The sequence below is a fragment of the Meleagris gallopavo genome, chromosome 1, assembly GCF_905368555.1.
Source record: "Meleagris gallopavo chromosome 1, MGAL_WU_HG_1.1, whole genome shotgun sequence".
Lineage (NCBI taxonomy): Eukaryota > Metazoa > Chordata > Aves > Galliformes > Phasianidae > Meleagris > Meleagris gallopavo.
Window position 1 is genome coordinate 76,841,420 of NC_139404.1, and position 24,073 is coordinate 76,865,492.

General features: G+C 38.9%; 1 protein-coding gene across 4 annotated transcripts in view; it reads right to left on the reverse strand.

Annotated features, from left to right (window-relative positions):
• The window catches only part of LOC104909217 (ephrin type-B receptor 5), a 72,167-nt gene extending 48,563 nt beyond the window's left edge, over nucleotides 1-23,604 (reverse strand). For 3 of the 4 annotated variants that reach the window (XM_085236026.1, XM_085236010.1, XM_010717471.4), the window contains exons 1-3: nucleotides 23,531-23,604; nucleotides 20,603-20,679; nucleotides 8,107-8,357 (exon numbers count right to left, since the gene is read on the reverse strand). In XM_085236026.1, the coding sequence (XP_085092152.1) occupies nucleotides 8,107-8,200 (94 nt within the window). In that variant the 5' untranslated portion in view covers nucleotides 8,201-8,357; nucleotides 20,603-20,679; nucleotides 23,531-23,604. The remainder of the gene's footprint in view (nucleotides 1-8,106; nucleotides 8,358-20,602; nucleotides 20,680-23,530) is intronic. The other variant, XM_010717465.4, reaches the window with a different exon arrangement.
• Between the last annotated feature and the right edge of the window lie 469 nt (nucleotides 23,605-24,073).

Sequence of the window (24,073 nt, forward strand, 5' to 3'; positions counted from 1 at the left end):
TGTTTTGTCCATTTGTTGGCACCTAAGTGTATGAGCACCCAAAACTTGCATCCCCACTCCAGCTGCTGCTATTCAGACACTCTTGCTCACTGATAAACACACATACAAATACAAAATAAATGCACAGGCACACCCACTGTGGATTCCTCCAGTTGTTTGGCTACAACAAACCCAGGCAGTGCTACAGGCTTGGGGCAGAGTAGCTGGAAGACTGTATGGAAGAAGTGGTGTTGGTTGGCACTCAGCTAAACGTGAGCCAGCGGTGTGCCCAGATAGACAGGAAGGCCAATGGCATCCTGGCATGTATCAGAAATAGTGTAGCCAGCAGGAGCAGGGAAGTGATTGTCTCCCTCTACTCAGCTCTGGTGAGGCTGCAACCTCAAGTATTATGTTGAATTTAGAGCCTCTTGCAAGAAGAAAGACAGAGACCCTGGAGCATGTCCAGAGAAGGCCAATGAAGCTGGTGAGGGATTTGGAGCACAAATCTTATGAGCAGCAACTGAGGGAACTGAAATTGTTTAGTCAGGAGAAGAGAAGGCTTGGGGAAACTTTCAAAGAAGGTTGTAGTGAGGTTGGGGTCAACCTCTTCTCCTATGTAAGTGGTGATAGGACTAGAAGGAATGGCCTCAAGTAGAGGTTCATGTTGGATATTAGGAAAAATCTATTCTCCAAAAGAGTGGTCAGACACTGGAACAGGCTGTACAGAGAGGTGGTTAAGTCACTGTCCCTGGAGGTATTCAAAAAAAATTTAGATGTTGTACTAAGAAACATGGTATTCTGGAGAGATATTGGTGGTAGGTGAACAGTTGAACTGGATGATCTTGGAAGTCTTTTCTAACCTTGGTGATTCTATGACAAAAAGATAATTTCACTTTTTTTTTTCCCATTCAAGTAAACTGATATCCATTACAACCTTCCTTTGTATACAATACAAGTAAATGCTATTTCATAGAATGGTTTAGCTTGAAAGGGACATCTGGGAGCCATCTTGCCCAACTCTCTCCTCAAGCAGGTTGCACAGATCTATGTTAGTATAACCGTTTATATTTCCAGGGAAGGGGACCAAACAGCTTTTCCAAGTAACATATTATTTTGCTCAGTTACTGCTAAAGAGATGTTTCCTGATGTTCAGACAGAACCTATCATGTTTCAGTTTGTGCCCACTATCTCCAGTCTTGTCACCTAACGCAAATGAAAAAAGCCTGTCCTCTTTGCATCTCAGGTGCTTACATTTATAAGATCTTCCTGAGCCTTCTCTAAGGTAAAAACTCCCAACTCCATGTCTTGTGTTTTCAACTCATTCAGCAAAAAGCCCAGATCTGTGTTAGTCTTCATTTAGTCACCAGTGTTCTTACAGAAGCCCTTTTTGTTATCTCTGACACCCTTGGCCAGAATCAATTCTGCTAAGGCTTTAGCTTTCTTAACTTTCTCCCTTGATGACATCTCTATACTCCTTCTAGGTTACCCATTTTTTCTTCTACTCTCTGCAGACTTTCTTCATGTGCTTGAGCTTGGTCAGGAGTTCCTTGTTCATATCCATGCTGGTCTCCTAGTGTTTCTGCCCAATCTCTTATTCATTGGAATGGACTGCTTTTGAGCTTGGAGGAGGTGATCCTTGAATATTAACTAGCTTTCTTGGGCTCTTCCTCCCCCCAGGTCCCTATTCAACAGGGTTCTTTCAAGAAGTTCTTTGAAGAGATCAAAGTCTACAGTCCTAAGATCCAGAGTTGTGAGCTTGATTTTCACTGTTCCGCATGCCCTCAGGATTCTGGACTCCTCCATCTCATGATAATTGCAGACAAAGCTGCTTTTGATCTTCACACTTCCTTTTTGGCAAATATGAGCCTAACACCTTTCCTTATTGATTCCTGCCACTTCCAGGAAGAAACTCCTGCAGCCTCCCAGATTGCTTGTCTTGTTGTGTTGTCCCTCCAACAAATATCTGGGTGTTTGAAGTTCTCTATGAGGATCAGAGCCTCATGAGTTATCTGTCTGTTGAGGGCTTCACTTACTTTTCTTCCTGGTCAGATAGCTTGCAGCAAAACAAACAAACAAACAAAAAAAAAACAACTATGCTGGTCTTCCTTTTAATCCTAACCTTTAACTGGCTCCTCATCCATCCCCAGGCAGTGTTCTGAGCACTCCAGCTTTTTTCTCACACAAAGAGCAACAGCCAGTACTTGTCTTCCCAGCCTATCCTTCCTGGAGAGACTGTATCCCTCCATTGCAGTGTTCCAGTCACAGGAAACACATCACCATTTCTTTGCAATTCCAACAAGTTCATAGCCATGCAACACATATCTCTAATTCATCTTGTTAATTCAAGATAATATGTGCATTACTACACAGACAATTAACAGAGACACCCCAGTGTGCTGTGTTCCAAGAAAAGGTTGGGGGGGATTTCTCCATAACAATGCCTATTAGGAATTTCCTTGCCTACGAGCAAGTGCAGAAGGTGGCATTGCTTACACCCTATCTTGTTGATTTTGTGACACCTCTATCACATCACCCTATGCCTTTTATTTTCTGATAGTGACTTCTTCACAGGGCTGCTGCTTGCTCTCTCTTCTATATTGTTCCTAGTATAAAGCCCTCCATACGAGGTTAGCCATCCACTTGTCAAAAACTTTTTGCCTTGCTTTGTGAGGTGGATTTCATCTCTCTCAAGCATTTTTATTCAGAAGATTACCCTTGAAAAGTTTTCCTCCACTTCAATATTAACTGATTTTAGCAATCACTAAGCTGCTTTAAACGACCCAAGATGTCAGACAGTATGTAGAGAAGGTAGGGTAAGAATTAAATAAGAATACTATACTTGAACTCTCAGACTTTTGCGTCCATATTTCCCTTTTGCTAAGGAGGCACATTAATACAAGAAGTTACCAAAGCAGCAGTATTATCCTCTCTTATCTTGAACTTCTAGAAGACATTTAGAAAGACTGTCCAATCTTTCAGCAATCTGTATCATTCGTTGTAAAATAAATGCAGTCACTCACATGCAGAATACATCACTTCTTTGGTACTGCAAAATGAACTCTACTTGTGTTTACAGTTGTAAGCATTTATAAATCAAAACAAAACCAATATTTCACAGAAAATTAAATTGTCAGCCCTAATAAGAGCTATTTAATTAACGAGTTATGATTCACTATCCAATATTTTGACTGCAGCTCATCAACCATTTTTAAACTCTGTGTTTCCTAGCTTTTATGATTGGGAAGGTTAATTTACCAGAAATATTAAATGGCAAACTGTAAAGAGAAATACCAAGCATATACGAGTAGCTACTCACAGATATAATATTTCTGTGTGTTTTTATTTCAGGATTTTTCAAAAACAAGGAAAAACAATGTCTACATTTTTAACATCCGGTATGAAGTTAGAAAAATAATGATCCCAAAGTTAAAATCTCAGAAACTCTTGAAAAGCCACAGACATTATAAAGCACAATCTTAATGAGAAACACTGTGCAATCTTATGTCACCGTATAAAGTTGAAAAAGTTTACAAATGTCTTTGGTTTCCAAAGCAGTTTTATCTCATACTTGCCATTCAAATTGTTTTTTACTCTACAAATCATGTCTGGAAAATTTTGGATATATATTTTCCATTCTAGAATTGTATCAAATTAATTCAGCCTAATGACTTTTTTTTAGACATAAAAATTTTCCACTGACAACAGCAAACAATATTTTAAAGTGCACACAAGAACTTGTTTAGTTGTGAGGAGTTTAAAGTTCAAATAGGTACCGTAAAAGGGTACCACATTCATTATATTTGAAAAGCATTCTGCATAAATAGTAATAGCACTCTTAAGAACGTATAGAAGGCTGGTTTGAATATTTTGTCTATTTTTCTATTCCACTCTCCAGCTTCTCCTTCTATTCCTTAACTACTTGTATTAAGTTTTTAGCAATATTGTTTTTCCACTGATAGAAAATTTTAAAGTTTTGTTTGAGAAGAAAATGTCTAAGAAAATCTTGAAAGAAATATTGTCTTGATTGATTTTACCCATTAAGTCAATTCTCTTCTGCTGGTGTTGAGATGTATTTCACAATGATAGAAACCTCAGTGTTGGAAGAGCTTTTTAAAGGCCACCTAGTCCGAATCCTCAACAAGGAACAGGGACATCCGCAGCTAGATCAGGTTGCCCAGGACCTAGTCCAGCCTCACCTTGAAAGTCTCCAGGGACAAGACACCCACAGAATCTCAAAGTAACCTGCTCCAATACCTCACACTATTGCTGTAAAAGATTTTTTCCTTTATCTATATGGTAACTGTTGAGTCATGGCCTGAACTACTGATTGAGCACCTGGGGAAAGGACCTGGTCAGCCCTGGGAGCACAGGTGAAGGCAATTCACTTGTGCAACTGGAAGGGTTGGAGCCTGGCTGCACTTCTCTTAGACCCCATTTAAAGGCTGGCTGCCACTAGGGAAGGGTCTCTTTCTGGAGATTCCTCCTTGGTGGAGTTTTCTTCTGTGAGCCTGGATCTTTAGAGATGGGTGAACAGTCCTTTTTACCTTCCCTTATAACACCATTCTATTCTATTAGTCCCTTTGTCATTACACTTCTTGTATCACCATTCTATCACATTAATCTTTCTGATTGTTACAGTATCTAACTTAAATCTACCCTCTTTGAGCTTGAAACCGTTTCCCCTTGTTCTATCACAACAACCCTACTAAAGAGTCTGTTCCCTTCTTTTCTGTAGATTCCCTTTAAATACTGAAAGGCCACTATCAGGTCACCTCAGAGCCTCCTCTTCTTCAGACTGAACAGCCTTAACTCTCTCAGTCTGTCCTCATAAGAGAGATGTTCCTTGAATCATTTTCTGGACGTACTCCAACAGCTCTATGCCTCCCCTGTATTGAGGACTCCACATCTGAACAGAGTACTCCAGGTGAAGTCTCATCAGTGCAGAGCAGAGGGGCAGGATCACCTATCTTAACCTGCTGACCATAATTCTTTTGATGCAGCCCAGGATATAGGTGGCTTTCTGGGCTGTGAGGGCACACTGCTGGCTCATGTCCAGCTTGTCATCCACCAATACCCCCAAGTCTTTTTTGGCAGGGCTGTACACAGTCATTTCATCCTCTAGCTTGTATGGTAGTGGATGTTGCCTCAATCCAGGTTTAAAACCTTGCATTGTGATATTCAGTAAATCCAGAGTTTTACCTGGGCCCACTGCTCAAGCTTGTCTAGGATCCTCTAGATGGCAGCCTGTCCTTCTAGTGTGCTGACTGCACTCTACAGCTTGCTGTTATCTGCGGACTTGCTGAGGCTGCATCTGATCTCACTGTCAATGTCATTAATGAAGATATTAGAGTATCAGTCTCAGCACTAACCTCTGGGTTAAACTCATCACCAGTCTCCATGCAGTCAGTGAGCCATTGATCACCACTCTCTGGATTCAATCCTGCAGCCAGTTCTTTGTCTATTGAACAGTCCACTCATCAAATCCATATCTTTTCAATTTGGAGAGCAGGATGTCGTAAGGTACTGTCAAAGGCCTTACTGACATCCAGATAGATGACATCAGTGGCTTTTCCCTTGTCCTTTGGTGCAGTTACACTATCATAAAAGGCCATTAGGTTGATCAAGCAGGATTTGCCCTGGATGAAGCCACGCTAGTTCTCTCACATCACCTCACTGTCTTCCACATGCTTTAGCATAACTTCCAGGAGGATCTCTCCATGATTTCTCCCAATAAATGTGAGACTGACATGTTGATAGTTCCTGGGATCATCCTTTTTAACCATCTTAAAAATTGATGTGATGTTGTCTTTTTTTCCAGTCACCAAGAACATTGGTGCTTTAGAGTATTTTAGACACTAAAATATTTTAGTAAGATTTCTTGAAGACCAAAGTGAATATTCTTTATATTTCTCAACTTAAATCTCTAGTCTGAAGTTTCAAGTTTCTACTACATATGACCATAAGTTAACAGAATGTCTATGGCCGTCATTTCTTTCTTATGGATAACTGTAATAAACCAATGGTGTTTTTTTTACATGGTAATCATCATTTACTTTCCTTCCACTAATACGTAATTGTTATTTGCCTTTTGACCACAACAGAAATACATGTGTGATTCAAATTAGTTTTGGAGTGTGATCCCAGGATGACATAATACTATCACAATGTAAGATTCTGCCTTCCCTGACTGAGCTGAGGATTGTACTTCAGCTTATGGACAGCTGCACTTCTTAACTGTCCTATTCTATCTGTGAAGTTGTATCACACAGTATTTTCTAAAGTCTGTAATGATTGAAAGATTACAGGAGAGATTCTAAAAATGTTCTTGCAGGTATCACTGAGTTACTTCATGTTTAGACATTTTTCCTGCCTTCTGCATCTCAGTTCCCTCTACCAGTTACACAAGCATATAACAACACTTACTGTACTTTTAAAAATAATGTAAAAAATCAGTAACAAACAGTTCCAAATATTTAAGGATTTGTTATATTGTTATTTCCTCTCCGAACTTCCCCCTTGTTCCTCTCTGCTTCTATTAAGTGAAGGAATAATTTAGCAAGATTTTCTCTTCACTGTAAGAAAAAACAACAACAACAACAACAACAACAATTTTTCTATCCATTCTTCACTGGCTGTTTCTTAGATCACTACTGCTCTACTTTCTGTCCCTCCAGGTCTTTCCTTCCCTGTCTCCCTTTGATTCCTCTCCTTTTTCGGAAGCTTTCATGTGTGAGAGAGATGAGCATTCATCACAATGTAGTGCAGTTCAGTGAGCACATGCAGCTGCAAGGATACTTCTTGAAACAAATAGGATTTTTTCAAAAATACCTCTGACTTTCTACATCTTGCTCCCATAGCTGCCATCTTATATACTGTTCTCACAATCCTCCATCCTATCATTTATTCTTTCTTCTCCTCTTTTCTTAGTTTTTTTCCTCCCATTCCTGACTTTTCTGCTTTCTCATTACTCTTTTCTCCTTTTGTCTCCTTTTCTGCTGGCTTAACACAGGCTACCTCTTCTTAATGCAAGGCATTCTCTCCCTGTCTATTTTTTGAGACAAATAGTTCAGATGGAGGGGCAAAAATTCCTGATTTCAGCCTTCCGGATGTTGCCCTGTTGTTGTGGCTTTGTGATTTTATTATTTTTTTGTTGTCAGTATTTCACATCATAACATCATGTAAAGTACTGGGTATTAAAGAGTTAATGTTCCAGTTCCGTGGACCACTGTTTCTGGGTGCTTGGTTCTCAGAGGGGGAGGGAAGGGGCTGCATTCCCCAGAGGACTTTGCACCCAGAGGAAGGGAGGTGGAGCTCCTGGCAGCTCAGGAGCCTCTCTTTCTTTGTTCGCTGCAGAGGAGCACATGCCACCTTGCTGCTTTTTGCCTGCAGCTTTAGAGTAAGGTCTTCGGTTTGGACACTCTCTCATTTTGTTTGATTTGTTGGCCTCGATTCCAATTGAATTGTGTTCTATTGTGTTATCTTACATTCTGATATCATGTTTAGTAAATTAACATTCCTCAGATCATTGCCACTGCTGTTTTTAGACCCATTAACTATCTCCCTGCCCTTCCCCTTTTCCCCTCTCCTGGAGTACGGGTCTGTGGGTCCTCTGTCTCATTAGTCACAGGACCAGGCCAGACCAACCTATGAACTACTGACACTTTTTTTTTTTCTTTCCTTCTTTTCCAGGCCTGTGGGCCTGCTGTTCCCATCATGGACACAATTCCATGACATCTGTAGAACAGTACAAAGCTTTAGAGACTACTTCACTAACATGCTGCAAGAACAGGAACACGAGAACCAAATACATGCAAAGCATGAACAATCAGCTTATTCCTGGGGCAAGTAAGTTTATTATTTGAGACCCTCACTTCCGAGGTAGCCAGTAGTCTCACTAATGAATATTTCTAGTTTTTCATGAGTGTTGTCCTCTCTAGATACAATATTGCCCTTTCCTCTAGAATCAATATGAATAAATATTTTTTTATATCTCAGGAGTTACTGACCAGCCATCATAATCAAGAAAGACATTTGTTTAATGATCATCTTTACTAGAACAAGCATCCTGAAGACACTTTTTTCCTCTAAAGACAATTCTCTTAAGAATTATATGAAATCTATTCTTACCTTCTAGCGAAGTGACTAGATGAAAGAAGCAGACCATCCAGAGCCAATCCATTCCTGACACTCTTCTTGCACTGATGTCAGCATTAGAATCCATGAAGATTCTCTGTAGACTCCAACATATCCAATAAACACACACCACTCACTTGAATTGTTCAGAGGTTGCTTGGAGTGTTTTGGTACCTTTGAGTGTTTTGGAACCAGCCCATAAACCGTTGACATCAAGTCAAAGCAGAAACCTTCACACTGAAATACTGGTTAAGGAAAGACAGAAGTTAAGTCACAATAATACAGACTTGACACTTATACACTTACTGTATAACTTACTACTGAGCTACAGGTAAGAGAGTAGCAAAGACCCAGTATGTACCATATTCCCATGCCTCCCACCCATCACCCTTCATTCTCAATTATTTTGTATGCTGCCAATAAACACAGATTCTGAGACATTCATGGCATCAGCAAGAGTCTTGCTACAGTACTGAAGATGGACAGCATTTTTTCCCTATAAATGTGACATTAGTCAGGAAGCAAGCACAATGATTTTTAGATCAAACAGCAACCCTGCACTACAAATCCAAATTTATTATATAAGTAAAAGACAGGTAAACAAAAAAAACCAACACTATGACAACGCTGATATTAAGTACCTAACATCAAGACTGCTCTCACAGTATGGGAAAGCATGGAGGCTAATCCAAGACTGCGTTACATCAATCCAGTACAATAATTTTACTAAGGAAAGTGTTTCTGGCCCTATCTGCCCAATTCTTCATCCGCCAGAGAAGTATCATGGTAGCATGCAGGTTGCATGCGAAGAACAGTGTGTTTTGTTTTTTTAGGTGCTCTTTGTGCAGAATGCTGAAAACAGGGAAGATAGGGAAGCATGGCTAAGGAGATAAAGAGAAAAATATATATAAAGCAATATAAATAGGAAATGGGCTAGTAGCTCAGATGAAATAGGGGAGGGAAGGGTTGTAATTAAAAAGGGTAGGCTCAGTGAAATTATCTGAAAACTCTGCAAAGGGGAGATTGAACAGTTTTCAAGTGGAAGAGAAGCAGCAGCCTGGAAAGTATGAGATCAGGCAGTGGAGTGGAATTTGATTTGCTTTGTTAAAGATGAACAGAAATTACCATATGAAATGGAATAGTTCTCTCCTGCATTACTCCTACTGAGATTTCAAAATACCAAACCAAAAGCATCCTCAACATCAGAAAAAAGATGTATGAAACTAAAGGGAAGAAAAAACTTTGATTCAAGGAAGTTATTTACGAAGAAAAGAAAATCAGTTACACACAACTGAGTAAAAGTGAAGATTATAAAAGCAGATGGAGGTAATGTAGGTGCTATGTATTAGTTTAAGAATCTTGTAAATACCACAGAAGAAAAATATCACAAGATAAAACTAAAAAGGAGAAAATTTCAGGCAGAATGATCAGAAAACCCTCCTAGTGTCATCTGAAATCTGTGAAGAAAACTCTAATTCCTATGTGGTGTTAGAGAGCGGCCTTCCTTTATTCCTCAAGATGCACACCAGGCAACTTGAGGAGCAAGTGCACCCTCTGAGTTCAGGTTCTAGGTTTCAACAGTTAAGGCATATGTATGCAGTACATTGGAGTACATAATTCACTTTTTCAAGGTCTCACAGATACGTGATAATGTCCCTTTCGGCATGCTGAATGGTATTGAAGGTGGTCGAGTGCCCACCTACTTCTTCCCCTTTTTTCACCATCAGCTTAGTCACTGAAACCTCTGACTTGCTTTCCTCCACTTTTCCCCAGTATGAAAGATTTCCACAGCTTAGTAGGCCCCAGCCAATTTTTGAAAAACAATGTATGTGGAACCTAAGGAAAATGTCCTCACGCGTTTTCAGGTAAAAGACAGAAGTATTCTATTGTGACTCCAATACTTCTTGTGAGACAAAATCACTGAGGCAGAAGATAAAAGTATTCTGTAATGTTCCCAGTGCAAAATTATTGAGGAAAAACAAGGCTGTTCACTCACAAAAGTTGAAATGAAATGTTTCATAATTATCACTTATGGATTCCTTTCACTAAGCAAATATATTGGTTCTTAAACTGATATACTAATACCTATTGCTAAACAAACCAACCTGTATCACTAGCATATCGCAGTGTCTTCCAGAAAAAGGGTTGAAGACTATTTCTTGAGCCACTGGAAACAAGACTGCCTGTCTGACTGCTCTAAGTGCAAATATTAATACTCAGCTTCTGCCTTCCAGCTAATCTCTAATATTCTAATACCCAAAAGGCCTTTTTCAGGCCAGATAAATTTTAAGATATAGGGACTTTTAAACATTCATTTTGAAAACAGATTAATGCAGAAATAAAAATCAAAAATTGAAGAAACATCTTTTCATTTCCATCAGTGGGATGGAAGCAGTCCACTGTTCAAGCTATTTCAGTTACAGAACTTCTGAATGACAAAGCAGGAAACAGAACATAAGTTTACTCTGGGTACAGGTATTTAATCCTAGTTGTGAAATTACTGTGCAATATGTAAAGAGCAAATCAGATTGCTACTGCAAAACAACTAAACAAGTCTTCTACCAAGAGGCCACAGAAATAATTCTGTCCCCGAAGTAACTTTTTGTTTCTCCTTTCCTCCCTACTTGTGCATCTATCCCTCTTTCAACACCTCTCCAATTTACTCTACTAGGTCCTGTGTCCTGTAAATGTTAGACTCTTTATAATGCACCATATGACTTCTGTCTGGACTATACTCAAAAGTTATTTTTCCCCAAAATTAATTGTGGCTAAAGCAAAAAGCTAGATTTAGTTTAGCAGTTAAAAAGGTAAATCTGTCAGATTTTTGGATTCTGCCTCTTCTACAGCCTGATGAAAAAATGGTTATACCACAATGAAAGGAAAAGGAGAATATCAACAAAGCACATAGAGGAGTTGGAGAGGAGTTCTGGCCTCCCTGAATTACTGACTGCCATGCCCGTACACTGCTAACTACTGCTGTGCCTTCCCTCCCAGCACTTGATGTGTGCAGAATTTGACTATGCTCAAAGACACTCATCTAAAATTCTTCAGTTCCCCTACTGTTCCTTCCTTACACCAAACTACTTAAACAGAAACCTCAAACCATCTCAACTTTTACATTGCCCACTTCTGCTGTGCATACAAGTCCCTTTCTCTGACTTTATCAGGTTACTACTTCTTCCAAAACTGCTTTCAGATTACCTGTCCTTGCTATAGAAGCCACTATCCTCTCCTCCAAATCTAATGTTTGCATACAACTTCCCCACACAGGATACTTAAAAAAACTTTCTCAAATCTAAGAACTTTTCCAGATCACCTTGTTTTGTCCCACTGAAAGAATGCTGCTGCTTCTCTTTTTTTTTGTTTTGTTTTGTTTTTTTTGTTAACTGACTCCTCTAGGTCTGTACATGAGTATAGCTTCCCTATAATATACTTAACTCAACAAATGCCCCTCATATTTATTATACTTCTTCCTCATACAAAGCATCTATATGCAAAATAAATGCACAACATCTGAGCTAGTATAATCTTTCCTCCTTTTTCACATTTTGCACTGTGACTTCTAAATGTGTATTATGCCTCTGTGGAGATAGATGAGCACAACCTATAGGAAGTGAATAAACTACTTAATCAATTAATTTATACTGATTCATCATGCTTAGGAGTTAATACTTCTTCCCATTCGTGTTAAATGGGAAATCACAATAGTGTCATACATCAAATCAAAGGCCTTTCACCCCCCCAGTTTTCTTCTTTTACACAGAGATACCCTTGCAAATATGGTCATGAACCTTACTAGGATAAAGCTTATCCGCTCAGCTTACAGTGCTGTTGCTATAAGCTGTCACTCAATGTCTGCAGCACATCGTACATGACATAATACTGCCTACCTTCTTCCTTTAAGCATAATTACATTAACTATTACTCACAGAAATCTTTCTATAAATCAAACAGGAAGTGAACAAGGGTAGAATAGCACATAATTTACCACTAAGAGTTTTAAAATCATGAAGTTAATGTGAGAAATGTTTAACTGTGTAAAAAAGAAGAACTATGGACCGCTAAACTCCTCCTGGTAAGTCATGCAGCCTAAAGATATCAGAGGAATTGTCCGTGCATGCAGTCTTTCAACCTCTCCCATACTCAGAACTGGCACCTTTTTAGCTAACCACAGTATTTTCCTTTAAATTTCTCTTCTCGTTTACCTAGCTATGTGTCACAGCTTTAGATGTCACCCCAGTTTATCTTCCTTACCACAAATTCTTTGCCTTTGCCCTGAGTTTCTTTCGACTCTTCCCATTCCTTTCCATTACATTTCTGCTATGCTTATCAAAAGGTTAGTATCCATTTTGTTATTATTGCAATTAAAAAAAAAAAACAGTAGTCAGACTTTTAAAATTAAAGATACAAATTAAAGATCCTTTCTTTGCTTGCTAGGTACTTGAATTAAATGTGTAGTAAGAACCACAAAATGTACGTTATAGCTCCTGCATAAGTTCTCTTGGCACCTCCCAGGTTCTGACTTGACAGTTTTTATAATGATTCATAAGCGTCTCATACTAATCACGAGTTTTCAAAGAAACACTGTTAATTACACTCAAGTTTCTAACACTAACACCTGGATACAAAACCTCAGATTTATTCTATTAAACACATTATAGAATGTATACATAACCAATCACTTATCTGATATAAACTTTCCTAAAAATAATAGGAACTGGAATGGCACAGAGGTTATTTTAGTTGAATTTTCATACCGTAAGAGATTGCAGAAAGAAGAGAGAACAGCAAAATAAGTATGATTCTACTGTGCTCTTATAATCAGTTTTACTCTAATGTTTCTCAGGAAACTTCCCGTAGCATGAACAGACCTTTGCAGTGCATTTCTATAATATGTGGACATACCATCTATCTTCCAGTTTCAGTTGTTAGCTTTTACAGGTATTCTTTTATCTGTGTAAAAGAAGGATATACAGTTTTGAAGAGACAAAAAATAGATAATTTTCAGCTTCTCAGGAATAGAATAAAACCTTTTTTGTAGCAGTATGTAAAAGATTTTCTTTCCAAAATCCTAAGCAAAGAATTATAGGTATAGGAGATTTGACTTTGGGTATCCCTGAAAGTGATTATATCAAAAACTTCTAGGTGAAAAAAATCGGTAGTAGTTCAAATTCTTTGGAAAAAAAAAAAAAAAAAAAAAATCAGCGTTTCTTTCTCTTGTACAACTGACAGAAAATAATTTTAAGTAAATTCTTCAGGTTTCACAATAATTTTAAAGAAGTGACACCTACAATTTCAACAAACTTGAAAAAATTCAAAGAAAAAGATACATACAATTTTGTCAGAAGTAAAAAAAAAGACATGGAAAATGAGATAAAAGAGGTTTGTAAACAAGGTATCCTTGCTTGGAAGTTGGGCAGATGCTTACAAATTCCCCTCCACTTGATGTATTTATACATTGACCCAATAAAGCTTCAGATATGAAGGTCGATTGACAACCTGAATTTACGAACTTGGACTTACTACACAGGCTTAATAGGCTAATTAATATTAACTTCTTTGCCCCAAGTGATGTAAAGTTGGAGTTCATTATACAGGTGATGTATGATACACAGGGGAGTCACATACAAGGGGGAACATGTATTAGGCAAATCAGCAACTCTGTAACCTCTGAGTACTTCAGCTGGTAGGAGGAGGGATAATGCGGTCAGGAAGAAAGGATAAAAAAGGCTGCATCCTCTGATGGTTTGAGAGACCATATGGGCATATGCCCCCAGCAGACTCTCCCTGTATGCAAATAAAGAAAGCTAAAGTCTCTTTCTGGGATAAGGATAATTGAGCAAGCCTATTTGAGAAAAAAAAAAAATCCGAACAAGAATAAACCTTTATCACGAACAGTACTAAAGCAAAGGATGTCTGACTTGAAGAATATGTCCCTAAAATTGTGTTCTCATCCTTTCATTAATTCTGATCTGTCTCCTTTGCATCTGAAATTAATGTTCTTGTATATATCAAGCTCTGATTCCTAGTGGATGGAAAAATAACAAAGATGCCAGCCACAGCTTTAGTAAGGGCAAGAAGAACAATGTCACAAATCAGACTAATAACCTTGACACTTTCTGCCCTGTCTGAGAGATCATCTGCAAATCTGCATAGACAAACTAAGCACAGAACTGCAAAAGGGCCTTAAGGGCACTGTCATGATGCTGGAAAAGAAATCAAGGCCCTGAAGGGTTGGGTGAGGGGAAGATAGTGGTCGTATGAAAGTAAGACATGGATAATAAAAGCTTAGAATACTAAGAAAAAGGGGTATTTTATCTTAATGCTCTTTCCAATTCTCAGTTAAGAATATTCCCAAGCATGCCACATAAAGCTATATATAAACCAAGATCTATGCACGAATATTTAAAATATATGCTGGAGGGAAAAAGCAAACCGACAGAGAATGTTTTTCTTTACTCAAATTAACCTTTGTGGACAAAAGTTTTCATTAGTAAAGATTAATATTATTATTATTTTTTTAATCTACAGTAAATAATTTTAAAAAGCATTTATTTTTTTCACCTCTGATTTCACTATATGAGGGCTTTACAGCAAGGATATTTGGCATAGGTAGAAAATGCACACTGTTCATTTTCACAGTAATCAAATGTATGTTGTCCATTAGCATCATCATCACTGATAGCAGTTAAAAAAAAAAAAAAAAAAAAAAAGAAGTTCAAATTCTATGGAAATTTCCTACATTTTGAAATTGACTTTAATTCCATGAGAGAAACTGGCCTTTCCAAAATGACTACAGAAATAACTAATATTAAAACATCCTCATCTAAGTGCTGGTCTTTTTATAAACCTAGAAATCTCTCCCTTCTGGCTCCAAAGATGCAGCTTTGGGTTTTCAGATAACATACTTTATGATTTAAGGGTTAATTGTAACTATTTTTTTCATTTTAATCTGCCTTGTGGCCTTGGGGTGTGAAACAGCTTGGATCTCAAACTGTTGTCTGCAAGCATTTCCAGACACAGGCTACTCTTACTTATAGAAATTATTTAAATATGAGCATTATTTATCATCACTGGTTTTATTTCTGATAAGAGAAGTAAACACAGAATGCTTCTTTGTAAAACACAGCAAGGCACAAGTAACAGTGAAGCATATTCACATCACTTTTTCTTTTTGGTGTCCTCGTCTTACTGTCAAAACCTCCTTCTCCAGTCCCACTCCATGCATTTGCCATCAGGCTTTTATCCAATTACACCCCTTCATCTCCTATTGCAAAGGTAAGTTCTCTAATTTTAGATCTGTAAGCATGGAACTAGGAAATAAATATTATCTTCAGTCATATTAATTCACTTACATTTCGTTTTCTGCAACAACAGGCTATACAATGTATAGGCTTTAGCTGCAGAATGTGAAGTGGGGGATATGGAAATACACGCACAAAACTATGAAACACACAGAGAGAAAATGGCTTGTATATGATCACTGTTTACCAAGACAGGAATTTGGTCTTTTCCACCAGCAGTATGAGCTCCACATTGTTATCAGGCATCAAAGCACTACACAGTAAGCCTATATTATACTGGACATTGTCCCCAGAACTGCACACCAACACTAACTTCAGTCTATACCGAACCATTTTTGGATGAGGATGTAACACGCAATCAAAAAGCTATCTTGGTAGCAATCCCTGTAGGCAAAATAAGAGCACAGAGTCAGGGATTATGAAACTAGAACTTATTCTAGGCCTAAGAAAATAGCTGATTTCTCCAGTTTTTCTCTCTCCTGACCAGCTTCCTTATCCAGAATCTTCATTCAGACTCAGTCCTCACTTGTCTCATGGTACTTTGGTCTCACGTGTTACAATGACTGAAACCAGCAAAAAGAACATAGAATATTGTTGTCCCATTTAAGTTCAAAAACATCTTACTTTAATACTATCTTTTAGATTAAATCTTTTGTAAATGATATGCAGATATTTATTACAGGACAGTAGTATAGATTAATGACAATTCAAGGCTCAGACTAGGCTCCTTTTCTGATTCTATATATCTGGTTGCCCAAAGTCAGCTCTTGTTTAGGAGACAGATGAGAGAGCAGTGAGGCAGAAGTGGCAGCCTGAAGAAGAGATTTATGTTCCGAAGAAGATAGAGATGACCTGAAAGTGAATGGCTGGGTGGAACAATTTGCTGAGTTGAGTGAAACACCACAGGGAGTGATGTGCCTTGAAGGCAGGTTAGAGAGCCCCACCAAAAATCTAAACTTGCCACTGGCAGAGCAATAAAGTCTATTGTCATGTCCTTCTCTCTTCCTCCTCCATCCTACATTTCCAGTTCATTGTTTCCAGCCTCAAGAAACAGAAGCATTATGTGTCACTAATACCTCACAAGAATAGAAAAAAATATAAGAGGAAAAAGGAAGGCATGGTTGTACTATTTTCACTGACAGAGAAGAAAGGAATAAAATATAAACTTCAGAGCTCATCCTGGCTCCTCTGTGTCTCAAAAGCTTATTTAAATCGATACTGGGACTCATTACTCTTAATACAATCAAGTTCAACATCAAAACCAAAGGATTACACTTCAAATGAAGCAAGGACAATACACCACTTCCTCTCCTCAGGTACTGGTCTCTAGTTCTCTCTTGTAGAACAGCAGATCCTAGATGCATTTTTGACAGCAAGGCTGTCTCCCTCTCCAGTTGCTGGAGAGATTATGATATGAATAACCAAATAAAGGGAAAGGGCATCTTTATTTTATGACTTCTGGTCTACTGCCCACAGTCAAAAGCAAGACTCTTTTCTGTGTGTTCCTTGTGTTCATTTGAGCTTTGTTAGTTACGCTTGGGTTTTTTTTTTGTTTTTTTTTTGTTGTTTGTTTTTTATGGGGGGAGGTGGGGGGGCAAGGGAATGGTTTTTGTTTTGTTTTTAAATGACATAAGCAGTAGGGCTTCAACTACTTCTCTGATGGAAGAAAACATATCTTAATACTGAACTTGAAATCATTTACTTTGGGCAGTTCGAGAGAACCATATTACTTTAACATCATACTGGGATCTTATAAATTATCTCCCAGGTATTACAGATACAGAGGAGCAAGACCTTTTTAGTCATCATTAAGCTGGTGCTTTTTAATAACATGGAAAAAAAGTCCCTCCAGTTGTATAAGCATTTCTGTTGCTCTCCACTGAGCTCTCAGTTCACCAGTGCCCTGGCACAGAAGTTCAAACGATCAAACGCAAATTGCTCATGTGTATTTACATCTCTGCCACAAAGTCAGGGATTGTCCAATTTCAACATCACGGGTTCAGAGGCATCAGAAAAATAGCATTGGACTGATCTCCTATTATAAGGAGGACAAAAAGAACAGCTTTTTTCAAAATAATCCTCTGAAGTTTCATTTAAAATAATTTTCTGATGTTTTAAGGCAAGTTCATCCTTAACACTCTGATTTATTTCCCTACAGTATTTTATAATACTATTGTACACTATAGTTTTGTATATAGTATGCTGCATACACTATCAGCCAAGAGAAGAAGACAAGTGTAACAACTCAATTCTGATCCTTTCAATTAGAGTTGTTCAGCTGTTGTTTTAACAAAGACAGAAGAAAAACATGCCTTAGCCTAATTCCTTCTTTCAAATAATTGAATATTATTTTTATTTTTAGCCTGTTTCCAAATACTAATTAATTTGCTTTACACTTTACCTTCACCTTGATACACACTCTTGCAGGAGTAATAAGGGTTTTAAAATAAAAAGTATATAGGTAACAATTTTTAAATCCGTCTCTCCAAGCAGTATGTACTTAGTCACTATTTTGGTTCCTGAGTTGCAGGAACCTGCAGCATCCAGTGCAAATTCTAGTTCAGTAAAATTATCCATGAGAAACAAGCAATTGTATTGTCAACATGATTCATTCAGTCAACTTTTGGAGGACTTTTGGCTGAAACAAAGAGCACAAGGTATGCATCATTCCCATAATGCTGTTTCAAAAAACGTCTTCTTGGTAAATAGTCTGAGGCCCTGAGCAAAATGATGCTATAGTAAGGCACAAAAAGAAAACTAATTACTTTTAAGCATCCGACTCCCAGATTTGTATGCCCTAGTGGAACACAACACTAACACACATGCAAACTACAGAAAATTCCCTCTGTTAAGTCTCTGTTTATCAGTTAGATCTGAACAGAAAACTAATTTATAATTAGGTCAACACAATTTGTTATCAATTCATGTTACACTGCTAAGACCCAAAGTATGTTTAGGGAGGTACTAGTGGAGAAGGCCAGTAAGGTACTTTCTATGCTAGTAATTAATTGAACATTCCTCAACAGAATTCCTCATACTACAATGATGGCCCTTTTATGAACAACCATGCTCCAAATGGGATTAGTAAAGTCACTGAAAAGTGAAAATGCCAGTACATTTGCATTCCCATTGCTGCTGGCACTAGCTCAAAGCATACTAGCTTTAGCAAGGGAAGGAACTATCTGGGAGAAAACTGCAAGAAAGGATTCCAATCTTGCTGTATTTCCAGCAGCAATTCTTCCTGGCTCAAAGCCAAAAGAAGTAATTCCAAGTATCTTCCTTAGTACAGAAAGTATTTCTGTACTAAGAAATGTTTATTGAGATTAAACTGAGCTAAGCTGTGAGTAAAGGAACATTTGGAAGTTCAGTTTTTATAAACAGTCCAAAGCTTGAATTTCCAAATTGAATAATTTCAATTCAAAATTTGTCTAGGAATGTCTGCAATGATATCCCTCGTGACATTCCATCTTCTTCTTAAAGAAGAATAATTAGGACGAAAAAACAGTTCTGCCAAGGAAACCTGGTTCCATTTGTAGACATCCTCAGGATCTGTGAGAACCTGTTGTGTGATGCTGAGAGCCTCACACATGCATCTCCATCCCACACAGTGCCTCTGAAGTGGTCAAATGGGCCAAAGACATTCATATCGTGTGTTTTACATTAAGTGGGAGAGAAATTGTGTCATTTAGAGAGATCTGAAAGCTTTACAAAACTTGGAGGTACACCAGTATGCCATGCTTTACCTTTCAAAAATCAAAAGCTTACTAAAACAGAAGAAAAAAAAAAAAGATAGATAGTAATCCTCTGTCTCTTCTTCTAGGGTTTAATTATATGATTTAAACATACAGAATATTTTCCACAGACATGACACAGAGAAAAGCTGCACTTAGAAACTCCAGAATCAGCAGAGGAATCATTTACATGGTAAGCCTGGGGAAACAAAACAAAACAAAGACTGTCTGAAAATGAAGTCATGGATGCTTTGATCTACAGGTCTGGACAGGCAAGAATTTCCATCCTAAGGTGAATCAGGGCCTTAAGGATCTAGCCTTCATATGTAAGGCATCAGTTTTCAGACTGGAGAGGCTGACTCTATCCAGTAATCTCTTGAGTCCCAAGATAGCACTTTTATTCTCCTCTTAAGTGCAGTTGTGCATGTACATGGGCACATGTACATATGCATGTGTGTACACACGTGCACATGAAACAACTGAATAACCATTTTCTTGGCAAACAAGCCCTGAGTAGCATAATACAGAAGCTTTTGGAAGCACAGAAAACTAATAAGGTAAGCTTGATTCCCAAGCTCAAAAGTGGTCTCCAGAGCTCCAGAACAGTCATCAAATATCAGAAATATGTACTTAGTCCAGAACAGTCATCAAATATCTGACAGGAACATTAGCCTGCTCCATGGACACTTTTCTTTTTTCTTAGGACAAAATACAGCATTTTGTATTATAAACAAAAACAAACAGCACACACACAAGTAACCATGTGCCAGTCCCTTCATAAAATAAATACTTTAAAAATAAAATACACATGCACAAAAGCCAAACCCAAAATGGCAAAGTAACTTAAAACATCAATAGTACATTTAAAAAATTCTGTTCCTGATGGCAGAAGAATATTTCAAAGAACAACACATGTTTCTCAGAAGAAAGTGCTAGCGTAGTTTTTTTCTGTTGTTGTTAAATATAAAATTCCAAGTGTAAATTGAACACAAGAGTGATGATATAAAATGGCATTTTCTTACTCAGCAGATTTACTCCTCACATGTAGCTGACGTGAGTAATTAAGAAGTTTTTATTCTTTTGAGAGTCTGCTTGCCTTGCTCAATTGTAAGCACATAGGAGAGCAAGTTTTCTGCTGCACAACATCTACAGATTACTTGCTAAATTCTTGCAATTTATACTCTTACAGATCCCCTGAAGTTCATGACACTACCAAAGAGAACAAATACGGAGCGAAGAGGGATGTCTGGCACACGTCTCAACAGGGAGAAGCTTGTTAATAAGGTTGTAAAGATTTGAAAACTTGCTGAATTTGTAGAGTTAGCAGCTAGAAAAGTATGCTAGCTGCATTGCTGTAAGGTGATATAAAGCTTCCTGACAGTTGAAACAGTAAGACATAATAGTAGCATAATATTAAAGAATGTTTAAGAAAAATATAAAAAAGAAAATACTGACAAAATTATAGCAGACTCTTCAGTTTCCTCCTAAAGCTTTAACCAGCTTTTCTCTTCACAGAAAAGTCTTTTGGATTTCTGGAGGAAAAAAAAAGAAAAAGAAAAAAAAAGAACCTCATTATGTGTTTATGAAGGAAAGCACCCTCTCTGGAATATTCTTCACAAACGCTATTCACAATAGTGCCCATTATGTATATATTGTTACCCTTTTTGGTTCCTAAATCACTATATACATTTAGCTTGACCATACATACTGGTTTCTACTTCTTGTATCTTCTATTGCATATGTGTACAATAACCACATGTAAATATGGCAACAGAAATGAGAAATAAACCATGAAATGTAAACAGTATGCCAAGAAGTTTGCACTGATTTTCAGTGACTTTAGGAGAATCTTTCCCACAGGAGCTACTAAGGAATAATAAATGCTTAACAAGGAAAAGCAGGTTTTAGCAGGAGCAGACCTGTAGAGGGAAGCGTTCCTGAGGCCAGGGAAAGAGCATGTGTAAGTCTCATAGAAATTCAAGGGAGGCTGAACTGGCCACAAAGCAACACTTTCTTAATGGAGATACACGGGGTAAGAGCGGACAAACCATAGCAATCTCATATGATTTTCATTCTCCACATGGCATATGTAGTATCACAGGACATAAGAGGGAAAACAGGTACACCTTAGCACAGTGAAACGTACACAGTGAATTTGTATAGGTTTATACCTATCTAAGACAATTATCAGACAGCTGAGGTATCAGCTATCTTGTCAGATAAGTGTGCTGGCAGCCTCCAGAAGCAGTGCATACTGTAAGTAAGCTGCTGTCTCTTTAGGACCAGTAATTTCCTTTCCCCAAAAAAGCATTTATACCGTATCAGTGGGTCAGCCTGCAAATGAAATACAGAAGCTGAAAAATGTAACGGCCTTGGGCAAAAGTAAAGAGAAGACATTCCTTAACTAATCCCCTCTAAAAACAGTCTCTATAACCTAAGGTGTTCTTACCGAAGTTAATAGCTTGGAAGAGCTAAGGACCTCAGAACAAAGCAAGGGAGCAAGTCTTTCTGCATGGTTTCAGTGATTAGAGAGGAAACAGTCCTGCTTCACACGAGCTCCAGTTCCTTGAGTAGTGGTCTTTACTAGTAAACACACAGCCATACCTACTATTCTGTGTTCCTCTAAAAGAGTAAGTCAAATAAAAGAGAACTCAGAACAGAGGATAAGAACATCTAGGGATTATAGAGCTATCCATACATGAAAAGGAACAAAAATCTGCACATGTAATTTGACTAAAAGCACATACATGCAAAAGGTGATACAGGAATACAGTCACCTGCAATTACATGAGGCTAGCAAAACAAACTGAAGTCACAACATGGGCTTTATTTTTTTACTTCAAAACACCTCAGCATTGGAGTGATCTCAAACTGGGAATGAAGAAAGCCCTAAAAACAGTTATGTGATCTTATATTAGTGGCTCAGGGCAGGTGGATCTGCTGTGACTAAACAAGACATGCATCCAAATCCAGACTGCATGTTTATGATCAGTAACTACACTACAAGGAAGAGGGGAATCTCCCTTGCATGTCCCAGCTGAGGCAGCACTTCTGTTTGTAACAAATATGCCTAGTAGCAACTATTCTTTTCCCCTTACTTGACTTTGTTCTTTCCACTTACCCTCTCACTCTCCTTCCTTATCAATCTGCATGAGTTGATATCATTATTAATGGACAGTGCCCCTGGGAGATATGCTTCACCATCTTGAATTTCTTATTTCTGTAACTTGTTGGGGAGGCAGGTGAAATTTAGTCCTCTCTTCAACCAAATGAGTGTGGTAACAGCAAACGAGACTTCAGAGACAGTGAAATCATTTCACAAAAGGCAAATTTAAATTACCTAACACAGCAACAGTCCTTCCCACACCACAGTTTAATATGAGAAGTAGTAACTTTTCAGCATCTTGAAGAATAGAGTAGAATGGCTTTCCTCTGACACAAACAAACAGTCTATTGTCTCCCACAAGAATATTAAACAATGCTATCCCCAGAAAAGGCCACAAAGCCTTCCCTATGTTGATCCACTATAATCAGAAATCTATGCCAGTATAAATCTATCCCTGCCTCCCTGATTCAAAGTCTTCCAAGGCAGCACAAACAAAATAGAGAAGGAGAAAACAACCAGAGCAACAAAACCACACAGAATGAGACCAAATCAACCATGCATGTTTGAAAAGTATCTGATTTTGAAAGCGCTTTCCGTGAGCACAGAAACCGTGACATCACTTCATGCAGCTTTTCTCTCCTTGCCTTGCACACGGCAAAAGACATGAGAAATGAGCTTGGGGGAGGGTCTCTCTGGACAATCCGAGCTCCAGTAACACAGTCTTTGATAAGCAAATACCAGGAAAAAAAGCCGTACAATTTTAGGAGTTCTAATCACATTCTTTAGTACCTCGTTTGTTCTCTCACCCCACCCCTTCTCCCCCTCGAACAGCAGAGACCCGACCACACGGCTCTCTTCCTCCGATCTCTTCCGCCAGCCTCACGTCCTTCGCTGCTGGCCTGCTCACCCGCCACAATATCCTTGGTGAGACTTCAGCGACATCCTCTTTACACCCTAGAATTACTCAAGCAGTTTTCACAGAAGCCCTTCCCGCCAGATCTATAAAGAGCTGCTTCCTGACATCAGAAAAGTTAGACAAAGACCATTTGCACCGTGTAAATCACACCATCTCTGTGGGCCAGTACTGGGTTGTTCCTGCTCCGCTCCCACTGCCGCTTTGTCCCTGGGCCCCAGGCGCAGCGGACAGATGTTTTCAAGAAGTCCGACACCTGCGAGCAGTCCCAATCCTTATGCCTTCCTCCCTGCCCTTCTCTGGGAATATTTTTCCCCTCTCCCCACGCAGATTCCCTTTCCCTCTCTGTTTTTATCCTGCTTACCAGTATCTGCTGCTTTCCCTTTCTCCAAGATTCAGCCTCTCCTTCCCAACCCCCGCCCTCTCCTGGCTACTCCTGACGTGCCCCTCCTCCTCTCTCCGTGCTCTTCCCCCTCAAGCTGCCTTCCTTTGGGAAGGCCCAGTTTAGTGCGCTGCGTGATTGTAAAGGGGGACGGCCGAGGTGGCAGCAGCCGGTACTGTCACGGCTCCTGTGTACCGCTGCCATCACCACTCCCCCCACATACTGCCGCCATCTCGGACTCCTGTGTTCCTGTTGCCGGGACTCCCGAGGGTGCTCACCCACTCTCCTTTCATACCCGCGGCACTGGGTTCCTTCCTCGATTCATGTTGCTGTTGTTCGCAGACCCCTCCTCAGCCCCCTACCCAGCGTTTTCCAGAGAGACCCTGGATAGGTCCTCCCTCGACCAAACCTCGGAGCTGAGGGACTGGACTGGGCCTTTCCCACTGTCTGTCTTTCTGCAGTGAAGCTTTCCATGGGGATGCCAGATTGTGATAACTTTGCTGCTCGGTGCAGTTGCCAGCTTCA